Raw genomic sequence first — 13,716 nt, forward strand, 5'->3', positions numbered from 1 at the left:
TGCGAGGACGCCTATGCGCGCGGTACGCGCAGAAGTCGCCGAACGAGCGGCTGGTGCACGCTTCTCTCGCGCTCACACGCATGAGCGGTCGCAAGCGTGCCTACTTCTCACCCGCCGATATTGCCGGCTCGTGCTGAAGGCGGGACCCTACGAGTCTGCGTCCGGCACGACGCACATCGAGCCGCCGCGATCCGCCAAATCGCAGGGCGCAGCGCAGCCAAAAGCAGGACGCGAAAAGCAAAAAAAGAGAAGGCCCACTGCCGGAATTGAACCGACGACCACCTCAAGTCATGGCAGTGCTCGCCCGACCTGTCTCGCCACGGCGACAGAGGCGGAACGAGCGAGCGAAAATAGCCCAAATGAGGTATCATGCGACTAGACCAAGTGGGCGTCGGAGCGGCGCTGTCGAAAGAGCGTTGATGAGGCGAGAGACGAGAAGAATGCGCGGAAGAGCGAAGCGAGGAGGAGCAAGTGCCGGAGGAGGCGGTTTGGACGCGCTCCTTCCTGCCCAGGGCCACTCTTCCACCTGCTGGTGACTGTACAGTGCTTGTCGGGTCCTCCTGCAAGTCAGAGGGCGGGAGAGAGCAACGAGCGCAAGGTTGGGAAGGTCGAGCGTGCCGGAGTTCTTTGTTGCTCAGCCAAGCATGCATGCAGCTTCGGGTAAGTCTCCTGACTTCCCTAGTCTCGAGCAGCACCTTGTGGGGACTCTGCATCCGTAAGGAAGCTGAAGCTGCGGTGTCAGGATGGGAGAAGCAATGGCAGGACGCCTCTTCGCAGAACGTGCGCGTCAGCCTGCGGAACACGCTTCTTAAACACACGGAAACGCTCGAGAGGGACAACAGAGTACAGTCAGAACACAAGCTTGGGTAATTGCCCCGCTGGCGGGGAGAGCGGACCTTGTCCTCGTGCTCAGGCCCCTCGTGTGCCGAGGACAAGGGCCTTCTCCTTCGTCTCGCTCGCCCTTGTCCTGCGCCCTCCGCCTAGCTTTCACCTTGCTTGCTCTCGCTTGTGCCGCTGCTTCCTTCCACCGCCTCGGACTCTCCCGCTTTTACTCGCGCTGGTCGCCCCGCCCGGATCTCTCTCGTTCCGCCGTCTTTTCAATCCTTTCAGCCCTTCACGTAGTCGCTGGCCGACACAGACGACCATGCCCTTCCTGAGCAAGCCCGCCGTTCTCTTTCTACTGCTCAACTTCCTCCGCCTGTTGAGCGTAGTCGCCATCTGCCTCGTCTTTTCCGCCGAGATCTTCACGATTGACAGGTGCGTTTGTTCTCGCGCTCTCTCTATTTGAGAACCTAGCTGAAGCCCGCTGCGCAGCGACATCCGCGGCATGCACGAGGCCGAGAAAGCCGCCGCGTCTCCCTCGACGACTGCTTCTACTCGCATTGTCCGGCGCTCGCTCGTCCCAGACTCTCCTTTGACCCCAGCCTTCCACCATCCCGGCTTCGACTCTTCCTCGCCGACCGCTCGACCAGTAGCTCTGCCCGTCCAGACGTCCAAAGGCTTCGAGCGGGTCCACCGTGCACTCCAGCGCCGCCGCCAGCTTGCGCGCCGCGAGCGAGCCGACGAGCTCGCTGCTGGACTCTCCCCGCGCTCCGAGGAGGACGCAGACGAGCGGTCCGCGAGCGTAACGACGACAATTCGGCGTGCGACCAAGACCTCGACGAGCGAGGCGGGCGTGACGGCGACAAACCTCCCGCTCGGCGCCGTCGAGGCCGCAGCCGAGAAGCAGTGCAAGTATATCGGCGACTCGAGCATTCCGAAGGGCGCAGCAGGCGCGCTCTTCTCGACCCTCGAGCGTATCTTTGCCGGTGCGGCTCGTCTCTTCCAGCCCTTTCGCACGCCGCACACACGCTGAATGAGCGCTCTGACCCTTCGCAGCGACGATCCTCCTCCTCGCGCTCCTGTCCGAGCTTCCACCGCCGTTCCCGCCGCTCTCGCGCCCGGCGGTCCTCCTGCAGCAGCTGTGGACGAGCTTCTTCCCGCCGTTCGGCGAAGAGTACGGCGTCGGCGTGCTTGGCGCCGTCCAGGTCTTCGTCGGGTGCCAGGTCCTGTCGCACTAGTGAGTCAGGCCAACTCGACGAGGAGAACGCAGAGCTGACGGACACGCACGATGCAGCACGGCCGGCTGGGTTCAGGTCTCCGCCTGGTTCCTCTTCCTCGTCGGCATCCTCAACTTCCTCATGGTGCGTCTTCGATCTCCTCGACGTCACTCCACTCGTCCCTGCTGACCCGGCGCTCGCGCGACAGGGCCTAGCCCTCGGCGCGCGCCTCAAGGTCCTCCGCTCGCTATCGAAGGACTCGACGACGCCCTCCGCGCTGCGCAAGCTCCGGCTGCAGCGCGAAGCAGAGCACTCGTCGTCCGCGCCCAGCGAGAAGGACGGCGGAGGTGCGTGGGCGCACTCGCACGCGTACGAGCAATTCGACCGCGAAGTGGGCGACGAGGCGCGCCCGGCCGCCGCCGAGCAGCGTCGCTCGTTCCTCCCCGCGTCCTTCGCGCGCTTCTCGCTCAAGCCGTCGCGCCGGGCGCCGGCGCCACCGACGACGGCGGGCGCGAAGCGGGCGCCGAGCCGGAACGGGCCGAACGGGATCGTGATTGGCGCGCCGTTGCCGCTCGGAGGAGGAGCGGCGGGGAAGGGCGTGAGTGTGCCACCGCCCGTGTACCATTACGGGCGGGAGTAGTGCGAGGAAGAAGGGAGCGGGGCGAGGGAGGATGCTGCAGTGACACAGACACTTTCGCTGGCTTGAGCGGTGTGGCGACGGCGTGAGAGGCTGCGATTAGGCGGACCCAATCCTGTTGACGTGAAGAAACTGGGAAAGTTATAGAGACTGGGCCCGCGGGAGCGGAGCATGGCAAGCAGCGTGCCAAGACAGATCAGCGAGAGGAACCGGAAACGAAACGAAGCTGTTCGAGCGAGCGCTCTCCGGAAATTCGGCGACGAAGGCCAGCACGAGCAAGCGCGCGAAGCGACAGACCAGCAGAGCGAACAGGCGGCGAGCAGGAGGCTTGCGAGCAGATTTGCTGATGAAGAAAAGTGCGGGAACGAGGAATGGCGACGCGGGGACGCAACGCAGCGGGAGCGGTTCGGGCCGCCCGGGAGCGCGCATTCGAGGTTCTGGGAGGGCAGTACACACCCACTGGCACCCTCTGCGGCGCGGTGAGCGAGTCGGGCGAGCGAGACCCCCGCGCGTCTTCGCGCTTCGCGTTGGCCCGCCCACGCTCCGCCGCCGTCTCCCGCCCTCGCGCCGAGCGAGCGCCAGAGCAGCCGAGCGCGCAGCAGGAGTCAGCCAAGGAATGGCGGCATCCACGCCTTCGACGGGCCGCACCACGAGCGCGTCCCGCCGCGCCGCCGCTCCGTCGTCCTCCCCCGCCTCCGCACAATCACTCGCGCGACCCCGCCGAGCGGCGTACGACAAGTCGCCGTTCGCTCCACAGGCCAGCGCTGGTCACCCGGCGAGCAAGCCCAAGCCCAGCCCGGCAAAGGGCACGGCCAGGGATCAGCCCGCGACCAAGGGAAAGAAGTCGGCGGCGCAGAACAAGTCGGACGGGGGCCACGACGACGGCGACGAGCACGGAGCAGACAGCGACAGCCTGTCGGAGCTCAGCGACAGCCCGTCCGACCACGACGAGCCGGGCGAGGCGCCGAGCAAGGACGTCGAACCCGCCGCTGCTGCCAGCAACGGCGACGAGCAGCGCGAGAACGGCCACGCCGACGCGACCAAGGCCGTTGAAGAGCCTCAAGAGTGCGTCCACTTGCGCTTCTGGACGCTCATCGCAGCGACTTCTCGCTCGCTATTCCCACCCCCACTCGGATGCATCTTGCTCACTCTGCCTCTCCGCCTGCAGACCCGCCCAGTCCTCCAACGCCACCTTGTCTGCATCGACACCGAAGGACAGCGTCGTCACCGCTCCTGAGCCGCCCGTCGTTCCCGCCGCCCCGCTCCCGTCCGCCTCGACCTCAACCTCGACCACCTCTTCCTCCCTCGCCGCCCCGCGCCCTCCCGCGTCCAACCTGCGCAAATCCTCGCGCACGACTCGCGCGCAAAACATCGACTATGCCAACCTCGACCAGCACCTGCCGGCGTCGGTCGACCGGTGGATCAAGACGATCGACGCGCGCGAGCACAGCGGGCAGATTGTCGACGCCTTTCGTGCCGCGAGCGATGGCGGAGGCGGGTTCCGCATGTTCCGCGACGGGCGCGAGCTCGCGAAGGAGGGCGACGAGTGGGTGTATGGTGAGCAGGGCATGATGGAGCCGTTTGTGGTCGAGCACGAGGACGGGCTCGGCTTGCAGATGCCGCCGAGGAGCATTACGGTCAAGGAGGTGGCCGAGCTTGTCGGTACGTGTTCTCTTCTCGACTCTGTCGTGGATGCTCGACTCGCTCACTCGACATGCGCCCCGCCAGGCCCGAAAACGCCCCTCGAGGTGATCGACTGCGCGTCCCAGTCGTCGCTATCCAACTGGACGCTTGGGCAGTGGGCCAAGTACTACGACGACCCCAAGCGCGACAAGGTGCGCAACGTCATCAGCCTCGAGGTGAGCGAGAGCCGGCTCGGCGCCATGGTGCAGGCGCCCGAACTCGTCAGGTGCGTCTCCCCCTCTCCCTGCTGCGACACGCTCGGCGCTTCGGCGCGTATGCGAGCGCTGGCGGATCGGACGGTGCTCACTCGCTGCCCCCTGCCGCAGGAAACTCGACTGGGTCGACAACGTCTGGCCGAACGACATGAAGGTGCCTGGGCAATATCCGCGCGTGCAGAAGTACTGCCTGATGAGCGTCGAAAAGTGCTGGACGGTGAGTCGCACGATCTCGTCGTCTCTCGGACGAGCACAGTCTTCGCGAGATCGATTCGACGAAGGAGGCGGCGAATGATGCTGACTCTGGAGACCTCTCAGGACTGGCACGTCGACTTCGCAGGCTCGTCCGTCTTCTACCACGTCCTCCGCGGCGGCAAGACGTTCTTCTTCATCCGCCCGACGCCGGCGAACCTCCAGGCGTACGAGCAGTGGAGCGGGTCGTCCGAGCGGCAGGAGCAGGAGTGGCTCGGAGATGCGGTCGATAAGGTGTACCGCATGGACCTCAAGGAGGGGTACACGGCGTTCATCCCGACCGGATGGATCCACGCAGTGGTGCGTCGGTCCCCGATCGCCGTCAGGCTCATTGTGTGACTGACTCAGGACCCCTTCCGACACGCAGTACACGCCCGCCGACTCGCTCGTGATCGGCGGCAACTTCCTGCACTCGCTCAACATCCCGACACAGCTGCGCGTTTACCAGATCGAGCTCGCGACCAAGGTCCCGCGCAAGTTCCGCTACCCGCATTTTGTCAAGCTCCTCTGGCTCGTCGGACGGCACTACCACCACCTCCTCACGTCACACCCCGCCGACCAGCCGCTACCGCTCTCCCTCTCGGCACGCCGTGTTCTCGACGGCCTCAAGGAGCTTTCGAGTTTTCTCATCGAGCAGACGACGCGCTTTGCCAAGGGCGCCAACGTCTCGGCCGAACGGCGGCGCATCGCGCGCGAAAACATCCCGTGGAACAAGATCCCCGACCCGGTCACGCTCAGCCGCGATTTCCGCAAAGCCGTCCTCAAGGCGCGCGGCGAGGAAGCGGACGCAGAGTGCTTCCTCCCGCACGTTGCGTACGTTGATGAGCCGGCCGACCTCTTCGCGGGTACGAAGCGCAAGGCCGACTCGCTCGAGCCAGACGCGCACGCTGCGCTCGCCGCCGCCAACAAGGCCAAGATGCGGCGTCCGTCGGCTGCCCCCGCCGCAGCTGCGGCGTTCCCGGCCTTTTCGAGCGGCGGAGCCGACGGCGAAATCATCGGGCGGCAGACGTTCCCCGTGCAGACGACGTCGCGGACCGAGGAGCGGATCGACCCGCGCGGGTCGGCCAAGCTCGGCGCGCTCGTCGCCGACGTGCGCGAGTCGCGCAGCACCCAGTCGGTCGTGCGTCGCTGGGACGTCGACCCGCTCGACGCCAGCGGGCGCGGCGGGCCCGTCGTCGAGACGCGCACCGTCATCACCATCGTCGAGCGCGTCAAGTTCCCCTCGGCGGCCGCGGCGGCGCAGCAGCACAAGCGCGGGTACCAGTCGTACGCGCCGTACGACATGACGCGGCAGCCGGCGTACCCGCCGCCGGGGATCGGGCCGCACGCGCCGCAGAGCGTCACGGCCGTGCCCGGCACGCCTGCGCCGCCCGTCACGGCGACGAACGCCGCGCCGTACAATCCATACGGCTGGCCGTTCCAGTACTCGCTCCCGCCGCCCGGGCACCAGCAGCAGCCGCTACCGCCTCTTCCGCAGCCGCAGCAGTACCAGCAGGGGCAGCAGCCACCGTCGCAGTCTCAGAGTCAGCAGCAGCAGCAGCCGCTTCCGCAGCCGCAGCAGCCGCCGGGCGGCTGGGCGATCCCTGGCCCGTCCGGCTCAAACGCCCAGTCGGCGTACGCGCCCTCGCTCCCGCCTACCTCGTCGTTCCCCGCGCTCCCGACTCCGCCGCCGCCCGGTGTCTCGCCCAACTCGGCGGCCATGCCCCCTCCGCCGCTGCCTCGCCCGCCTCAGCAGTCCGCGTACGCGCCTCAGCAGCAACAGCAGCAGTCTCCATACGCGCCGCAGCCGGGCGCGGGTGGAGCGGCGGGCGCCGCGATGGACTACAAGCCCTGCCCGCCGGCGCTCCCGCCTGCGCCTGCGCAGCAACAGCAGCAGCAGCAAGCGGGCCCGTCAGGCGCGATGTATCCGCTCCCTGCATACGGCAGCGCAGCGGGCGCGGGAGGAGCGAGCGTAGGAGCAGGAGCAGCGGGACTCGGGAGCTACCCGCTGCCTTTGCCGCCGCAGTGAGGGCTTAGCGGGAGCGGACGACGAGCGCCATCATCGTTATCTTGTTGTGCCGTGTCTAGTAATTGTGTACCTGACGGAACATGGTAGGATGTGCGCCAGACGACGTTGCCGAGATGTCATTGTTGAGAGGACTGAAAGGTAGAGCCAGCGCTTCTTCTACTCTCGTGAGCGGTTCTGGCCATTCTCAAGTACTCGGCTACAAGGCAGAGAGGCAGTTAGCCCGCTCGCGAGAGAGCGCCACTCTGCGACGGCCCTCCGCCGCTTCGTTCGGCCATCGCTCTCGTCCGAACGCATCGCTCACTCTCACAGGATGGGCTCGCCGAGGTCACCAGCACTTTCGAGTGCTCTCATGAAGCACGCTCTGACGGTCGAGAACGCCCAGAAGGTGCGTCGAGCGCTGAGATTGCGCGGATTCCCCGAACCAGCTGATGAGGCCGATTGCTGCGCGTCCTCGCTTCACAGGCCGTCTTCTGGTGCGTGCACTCGCGAACCTTCCCTGTAAAGTGTCACTGACCCTTGTGAGTGCAACAGGTACCTCGTCGTGCGGCACTTTATCCGCCTCGTGCGGCACCTTCGGGCTCGCGGCATTCTCACGACGGCCAAGGAGACGTACCTCGCCGCGGTGCAGAAGGGCTTCGCCTTCATGCTCCTCTTGCCGTCCGTCCGGCGCAAGGTGCAGGGCGAGCTGGACAGCGTCACCGTCGACCTCGAGAAGAAGGTGACCCCCACTTGTATCCAACGCGACTTCCGACATCGTTCGTAGCTGACGCCGCCCTCGCAGATCGCGCCAAAGGACCTTGATGCGCCGACTTATGTCACGCTGCCCTCGTCTGGTCTCTCCGCCGACGAGGTCTCGGCCGCACTCACGAAGCTGAGCGAGCTGCCCAACACCAAGTGGGAGAGCGGGCGCGTGAGTGGCGCCGTGTATCATGGCGGGAAGGACATGGGCGATATTTGGCGAGAGGCGTTCGGCAAGTTTGAGGTGTCAAACCCGTTGCATGCAGACGTCTTCCCTGGTGCGTCTATCGCCTCGTTCGATTTGGACTTGCGCGGTCCGCCCGTTCGCTCACGAGCAATCGGTAAATTTGGCGCGATGACACAGGCGTGCGCAAGATGGATGCGGAGATTGTCTCGATGTGTCTCTCGCTCTTCAACTCGCCACTCCCGACGTCGGCCATCGACGAGCACGGCGGCGCTGGCACGACCACCTCGGGCGGGACGGAGAGCATCCTCATGGCGTGCAAGGCGTATCGCGACCGGGCTCGCGCAGAGTACGGCATCACCGAGCCCGAGATGATCGTGCCCATGTCGGTCCACGCGGCTTTCGACAAGGCTGCCAAGTACTTCGGCATCAAGATCCACCACAGTGCGCATTTCTTGACATTCAGTCCGTAGATCCTACGCTGACGCTCGTTACTCGACAGTACCCGTCGACCGCAAGACCCGCCGTGTGCAGATCTCGCGCGTCCGCCGCGCCATCAACGCCAACACGATCCTCCTTGTCGGCTCTGCACCAAACTTCCCCGACGGCGCTATTGACGACATTGAGGCGCTGTCGCAGCTTGCGCTCAAGCACCGCCTGGGTTTGCACGTCGACTGCTGCCTCGGGTCCTTCCTCGTGCCCTTCCTCGCGCGCGCGGGCTTCCCGACCGTCCCGTTCGACTTCCGCGTCCCGGGCGTGACGTCCATCTCGTGTGACACGCACAAGTACGGCATGGCGTGCAAGGGGAGCTCGGTCATCATGTATCGTTCGAAGGCAATCCGCAAATACCAATACAGCGTCACCACGACGTGGCCAGGCGGTGTTTACGCCACGCCGACCATGTCGGGCTCTCGGTGCGTTTTTTAACCTGCTTGAGAAGTGGAGCTCTGGCTTGAGATGTACTGCTGACTAGGTCCAATGCTCATTCTGACCTCTTCCCTCGCGGCGCAGTCCTGGCGCGATCCTCGCCGGCACATGGGCCTCGCTCGTCTACATGGGTGAAGACGGCTACCTCTCGTCATGCCGCGAGATTGTCGGCGCGGCCAAGCGCATCGTGCACGGCATCCGCAAGGACTTTCCCGAGCTCGAGGTTCTCGGCGACCCGCTCGTCAGCGTCGTCGCGTTTGAGAGCAGGACTGAGGGGCAGGGAAACGGCAAGGGCTCGGTGCCGATCTACGAGGTTGGCGACAAGATGGGCAAGCTCGGCTGGCACCGTGCGTATCCCTCCTGCTCGACGCTCCAGCGGATCAGGCAGTTGACACCGCGCCTTGCGCACCTCTCCCCAGTCAACGCGCTGCAGAACCCGCCGGCACTGCACATCGCTTGCACGCGCTTGACGGTCAATGCCGTCGACGACTTTTTGCGCGACCTCCGCCTCGCGGTCGACGAGGTCAAGGGGATGGACCAGCCGGGGAAGGGCAGCATGGTCATGCTGTGTGCGTATGCTTTTCTCCGAGTCTGCCTAGCTGTCGCGGTATGCTGACGCCCCTTGCGGTGCAGACGGGCTCGGCTCGAGCAGCGCGGTCGGGGCAGGCCTCGTCGCAGAGATGGCCAGTCGCTGTACGTCCAGCTCTCGTCTCACGTACGCTTGTTGCGCATGTACTGACTCGCGCACCTTGTCGCGCTTATAGACATGGACGTTGTACGTATAGAGCCGGGCGATCTCTGCCCGCATCACCTCGGCTAACGCTCTTGCCGGTTCGCAGATGTATTCGTAGAGCAGGCTACGTTGTGGATTCCACGCCTTACATGCACCGGTACATCGTCGGCCAGAGAGCTGCCCGAAATCGACGAGACGAGGGATAAGAGCTGGGGAGAGAACACGACGAGAAGGTCGACAGGGCGACAGACACTCTCTCGCCTCTGCGCTCGCGCTCACACAGAGTGCCTGTCTGCTGAGCGATTGTGTGGAAGGGCGGCCCCAGGATCAGCGCCGGACAATTAGCTGCCTGAGTCCAATTTGACCGTCGCATGTTGCGGGCGACGGTGAACCGTGGGAAGCGGACGACGGCGTTGCAACGGCGGAAAACGGAAGGCATAGCGCTGCTCTTCTCTTCTTCCTCCTGCACTGCACCGGAAGCATCTGCCCTAGCCCCTCGCCTGGGGGTTGCTACCGTGGTCCTCCTTCACGCACCTGCTGCTCGAACGCTCCAACCTCGACGCACCGCTTCGACCTTCGCAACTTCGGCTTCCCAGCTTCCGCTCACTGCGCGGGCACCCTGGCACCCCGTCAGTGACAAAGGCGCCCCTTGCCGCCCACGCTGCCGGAGGACCAGCACGCCGACCCCGCTTGCTCCCGGAGCGGTGCTGACAGATGCTTCTGCTGGCTCAGACCGGCGGCCGGCCCGTCGTGCCCGCGGGCCGGCGCTGGCTTGTGCGCACAGACCGCTTTTCGCGCGTAAGGCGGCGACAAATTCTGGTCTCCGAAGACCTTCAGCCCCCTCCGCCTGGACCGCTGAGCGCAGGCGGAAAGCCGTGTGCTTCCGTCGCCACCATCGACCAACACAGTGGGCGTGGGCGGTGCAGGCCCGGTACCGCGGTCTGGACGAAGGCCGGGTGGCGTCGGATGCTCGAATCGGACTCTAGGCCGGTCGACGAGGCGATCGAGATCGCCGTCTCCGCCGCCCACGCCGCTTCTCCACGGGGCTGAGCTGGGACTCGCTGAATTCGCGATCGCATACAAATGAGCTAGGCACGCGGCGAGCGTGATCCACAGCGACGGCTGAGCTTGCTCGAACGCCGAGATCGTCGAGGACGGCCTTCGCATCGCTGCCGCCTGTGACCCGAGCTGTATCGACTACTGCGAAGGGGCTGATGCTCCAAGATGGCTCCATACGGTTGCTCTCAGGGCCGAGTTGGTGAGGCGGGGTCAAATCGACAAGGCGACGGGCGAGCCAAAAACGGGAAGGAGGGGGCGCGTGGGAGGAAGGGTGGAGGACCTGCTCTGGACCCGGGGCCTGCTTGTGCCCCCTCGCCCTTCAAAAGCTGGCTCCGCGTCTCTCTTCTGCTTCTCTCCCTACTCTCGACCACTGCGCTAGAACACCCAGCTCGTCTTTCCTTTCCCCCTTCTTCACCTCTCTCGACACCGTCGCCAGCTCTCGACCCCTTCTCTCTCGACACCGTCCTCACCCCTCGCCGCCTCTTCCCGCCATGAGCCAGCTCAAGGGAACTGCCGACGTCAACGCCATCGAGGCGCCCGTCACCTGGAAGGCCTACCTTGCGTGCGTGACATCGCGAGTGCGACGAGGCGAGACGCGGAAGCTGACCTTCTCATCCTCTCCAGCTGCGCCTTCGCCTCGTTCGGTGGCATCTTCTTCGGCTACGACTCTGGTTACATCAACGGTGTCCTTGCCTCGCGCGAGTTCATCACCGCCATCGCGGGTCCCGATGCGGAAGCCATTTCGTCGTCCAACACTTCGCTCATCACGTCCATCCTGTCGGCCGGCACCTTCTTCGGCGCCCTCATCGCCGGTGACCTTGCCGACCGCATGGGTCGTCGCCTGACCATCATCGCTGGTTGCGGCATCTACATGGCCGGTGTCATCATCCAGATGTTCGCCGCTTCCGCCCTCGCAACGATCGTTGTTGGCCGTCTCCTCGCCGGCTTTGGTGTCGGTTTCGTCTCGGCCATCATCATTCTTTACATGTCCGAGATCTGCCCTCGCAAGATCCGTGGCGCGCTCGTCTCGGGCTACCAGGTGCGCGCTCTCCTTCGGCGGGTCGCCCGAAGCTCCCGCTGACTTCGCCTCGTCGCAGTTCTGCATCACGATCGGCATCATGCTCGCGTCGATCGTCTGCAACTACACCCAGGACCGTGCCGACGCGTCGGCGTACCGCATTCCCATCGGTCTCCAGTTCGCATGGGGTGTCATCCTCGCCGTTGGCCTCTTCCTCCTCCCCGACTCGCCGCGCTACTACGTCAAGAAGGGCAAGCTCGACCAGGCTCGCGACACGCTCGTCCGCCTTCGTGGCCAGCCGCCTACGTCGCAGTATGTCGAGGTCGAGCTCGCTGAGATTGTCGCCAACGCCGAGATCGAGGCCCGCGCCATCCCGACCGACACCTGGTACGCCTCGTGGGCTGCCTGCTTCACTGGCTCGCTCTGGGACAGCTCGTCGAACCTCCGTCGCACCATCCTCGGCGCGTCGCTCCAGATGATGCAGCAGTGGACCGGTGTCAACTTCATGTGCGTTTCCCTTCCGCACTTTCTGTCTTGCCCTCGGCACGCTACGCTACATACCTACACTGCACGAGTGTCATGCGACGCTGAGAAAACACCTCCGTTGGGCAACGGCTGACCTAGTCGTCTCACACCCCGTCTGCAGTTTCTACTACTCGACTCCTTTCCTCAAGTCGACCGGTGCCATCAGTGACGCCTTCCTGATCTCGATGATCTTCACCATTGTCAACGTCTGCTCGACCCCGATCTCGTTCTACACCGTCGAGCGCTTCGGTCGCCGCCCCCTCCTCGTCTTCGGTGCCCTCGGCATGCTCATCTGCCAGTTCATCGTTGCCATCGTCGGTGTCACCGTCGGCTTCAACAAGACTGTTCTCAACGAGGCTGGTGAGACGGTTGCACGCAACATCGGCGCCGTCAACGCCCAGGTGCGTCCCCGGCTCTACGGGCCCGCTTCGGCTATGTGTGTATCTTGTCCTGACGTTCTTTCCACGTCATAGGTCGCTTTCATTGCCATCTTCATCTTCTTCTTCGCGTCGACCTGGGGCCCGGGCGCGTGGGTCCTCATCGGCGAGGTCTTCCCTCTCCCCATCCGCTCGCGCGGTGTCGCCATCTCGACCGCCTCGAACTGGCTGTGGAACACCATCATTGCCGTCATCACCCCGTACATGGTGCGTGCTCGACGGTGCCCCGGCTTTCGTCTCGAGCATGGGCTGACTTCCCCTTCCTGCCCTCCAGGTCGGCGCTGATAAGGGCAACCTCCGCTCGTCGGTCTTCTTCATCTGGGGCGGCCTTTGCACGTGTGCCTTCGTATACGCGTACTTCCTCGGTGAGTTATTCAACCCGAACGCTCAGACCAAGAGCTCGGCTGACACCTTGTCTCGCCTTCTTCCCAGTCCCGGAGACCAAGGGTCTCTCCCTCGAGCAGGTCGACCAGATGCTTGCCGAGACCACCCCGCGCAACTCTGCCAAGTGGCGTCCTACCACTACCTTCGCCGCCGAGCTCGGCAAGACCGGTGCCGAGATCCGCCACATCGACTCGAAGGAGGGGGCCGAGAAGCGCGACCTCGAGGCGTAAACAGCACTGCACCCATTCTTCATTCTCTCAAAAGCCACTGTCACTCTCTTAGCTGTTCGTCTTCGTTCATACTGGGTTGTCTGGCTTTCGTCTCCTCGTGTCACGCCTACGTAGTCTCCCATCTCCTCAGAGCTCCTCATCATCGTTTTGACGAGTAATCTAGCGCATATCGGACGCATTGATGGTTTCAGTCTACTTGTTGTGAACCGGAGATGTCGAGGAAAGAGGAAAGAGAAGGGCCTTTGACCTTCCCAAACGCATGCCCTTTGCTGAGGCGGGCTCTCTTTGGCTTTGCTGTGCAGACAGACTATCTATCGGTTCACAAAGGCATAGTCCATAAGATGCTATATGAAAAGGGTCTACAGAACCGAGGGAAAATGCGCTGCAATGTTTTAGGAGGGAAAGTCTATGTGCCGGTCGTCAGGATCTATTTACCTGCTTTTGTTGGCAGCTGTGAGTCGGTCACGGAAGCATGCAACATGAAGAAGGGCCATGCCCACAAGTCAACGCTCAAAGTGCTGCTGCTGCTCTTGCTGTGGACGTCCAAGTTGCTTGTGTGAAAGAAAGGCCGGCCTTCTAATGAGCCACTCAAGGGCCGCAAAATGTACCTCATGTGGGTCTTCAAGATGCAGTTGATATCAACTTGC

At 64.3% G+C, this 13,716-nt stretch overlaps 4 protein-coding genes across 4 annotated transcripts; all 4 read left to right on the top strand.

The window, feature by feature from the left end:
• Positions 1-1,144: 1,144 nt before the first annotated feature.
• On the top strand, positions 1,145-2,679 carry JCM10292_005504 (uncharacterized protein; the record flags this gene model as incomplete). Its single annotated transcript, XM_076652234.1, has 5 exons — positions 1,145-1,257; positions 1,315-1,808; positions 1,879-2,059; positions 2,117-2,183; positions 2,248-2,679. The coding sequence occupies 5 exons, from the start codon at positions 1,145-1,147 to the stop codon at positions 2,677-2,679; spliced, it is 1,287 nt and encodes a 428-aa protein (XP_076502215.1).
• A 613-nt stretch (positions 2,680-3,292) lies between these two features.
• JHD1 ([Histone H3]-lysine-36 demethylase) lies at positions 3,293-6,834 on the top strand (the record flags this gene model as incomplete). The annotated part of the gene is made up of 6 exons (XM_076652235.1): positions 3,293-3,741; positions 3,845-4,338; positions 4,405-4,585; positions 4,686-4,791; positions 4,893-5,126; positions 5,194-6,834. The coding sequence occupies 6 exons, from the start codon at positions 3,293-3,295 to the stop codon at positions 6,832-6,834; spliced, it is 3,105 nt and encodes a 1,034-aa protein (XP_076502216.1).
• A 310-nt stretch (positions 6,835-7,144) lies between these two features.
• DPL1 (sphinganine-1-phosphate aldolase DPL1) lies at positions 7,145-9,534 on the top strand (the record flags this gene model as incomplete). Its single annotated transcript, XM_076652236.1, has 11 exons — positions 7,145-7,219; positions 7,297-7,307; positions 7,366-7,552; positions 7,616-7,850; positions 7,937-8,200; positions 8,259-8,670; positions 8,768-9,030; positions 9,103-9,252; positions 9,317-9,376; positions 9,448-9,458; positions 9,523-9,534. 11 exons carry the CDS (start codon positions 7,145-7,147, stop codon positions 9,532-9,534), a joined length of 1,680 nt encoding a protein of 559 aa, XP_076502217.1.
• Positions 9,535-10,966: 1,432 nt separating this feature from the next.
• Positions 10,967-13,069, top strand: JCM10292_005507 (sugar porter family MFS transporter; the record flags this gene model as incomplete). The annotated part of the gene is made up of 7 exons (XM_076652237.1): positions 10,967-11,037; positions 11,100-11,514; positions 11,573-12,000; positions 12,140-12,419; positions 12,492-12,662; positions 12,730-12,820; positions 12,888-13,069. 7 exons carry the CDS (start codon positions 10,967-10,969, stop codon positions 13,067-13,069), a joined length of 1,638 nt encoding a protein of 545 aa, XP_076502218.1.
• Between the last annotated feature and the right edge of the window lie 647 nt (positions 13,070-13,716).

This window comes from Rhodotorula paludigena (genome assembly GCF_050403205.1).
Source record: "Rhodotorula paludigena JCM10292 DNA, Rt_paludigena_JCM10292v1_ctg69, whole genome shotgun sequence".
NCBI lineage: Eukaryota > Fungi > Basidiomycota > Microbotryomycetes > Sporidiobolales > Sporidiobolaceae > Rhodotorula > Rhodotorula paludigena.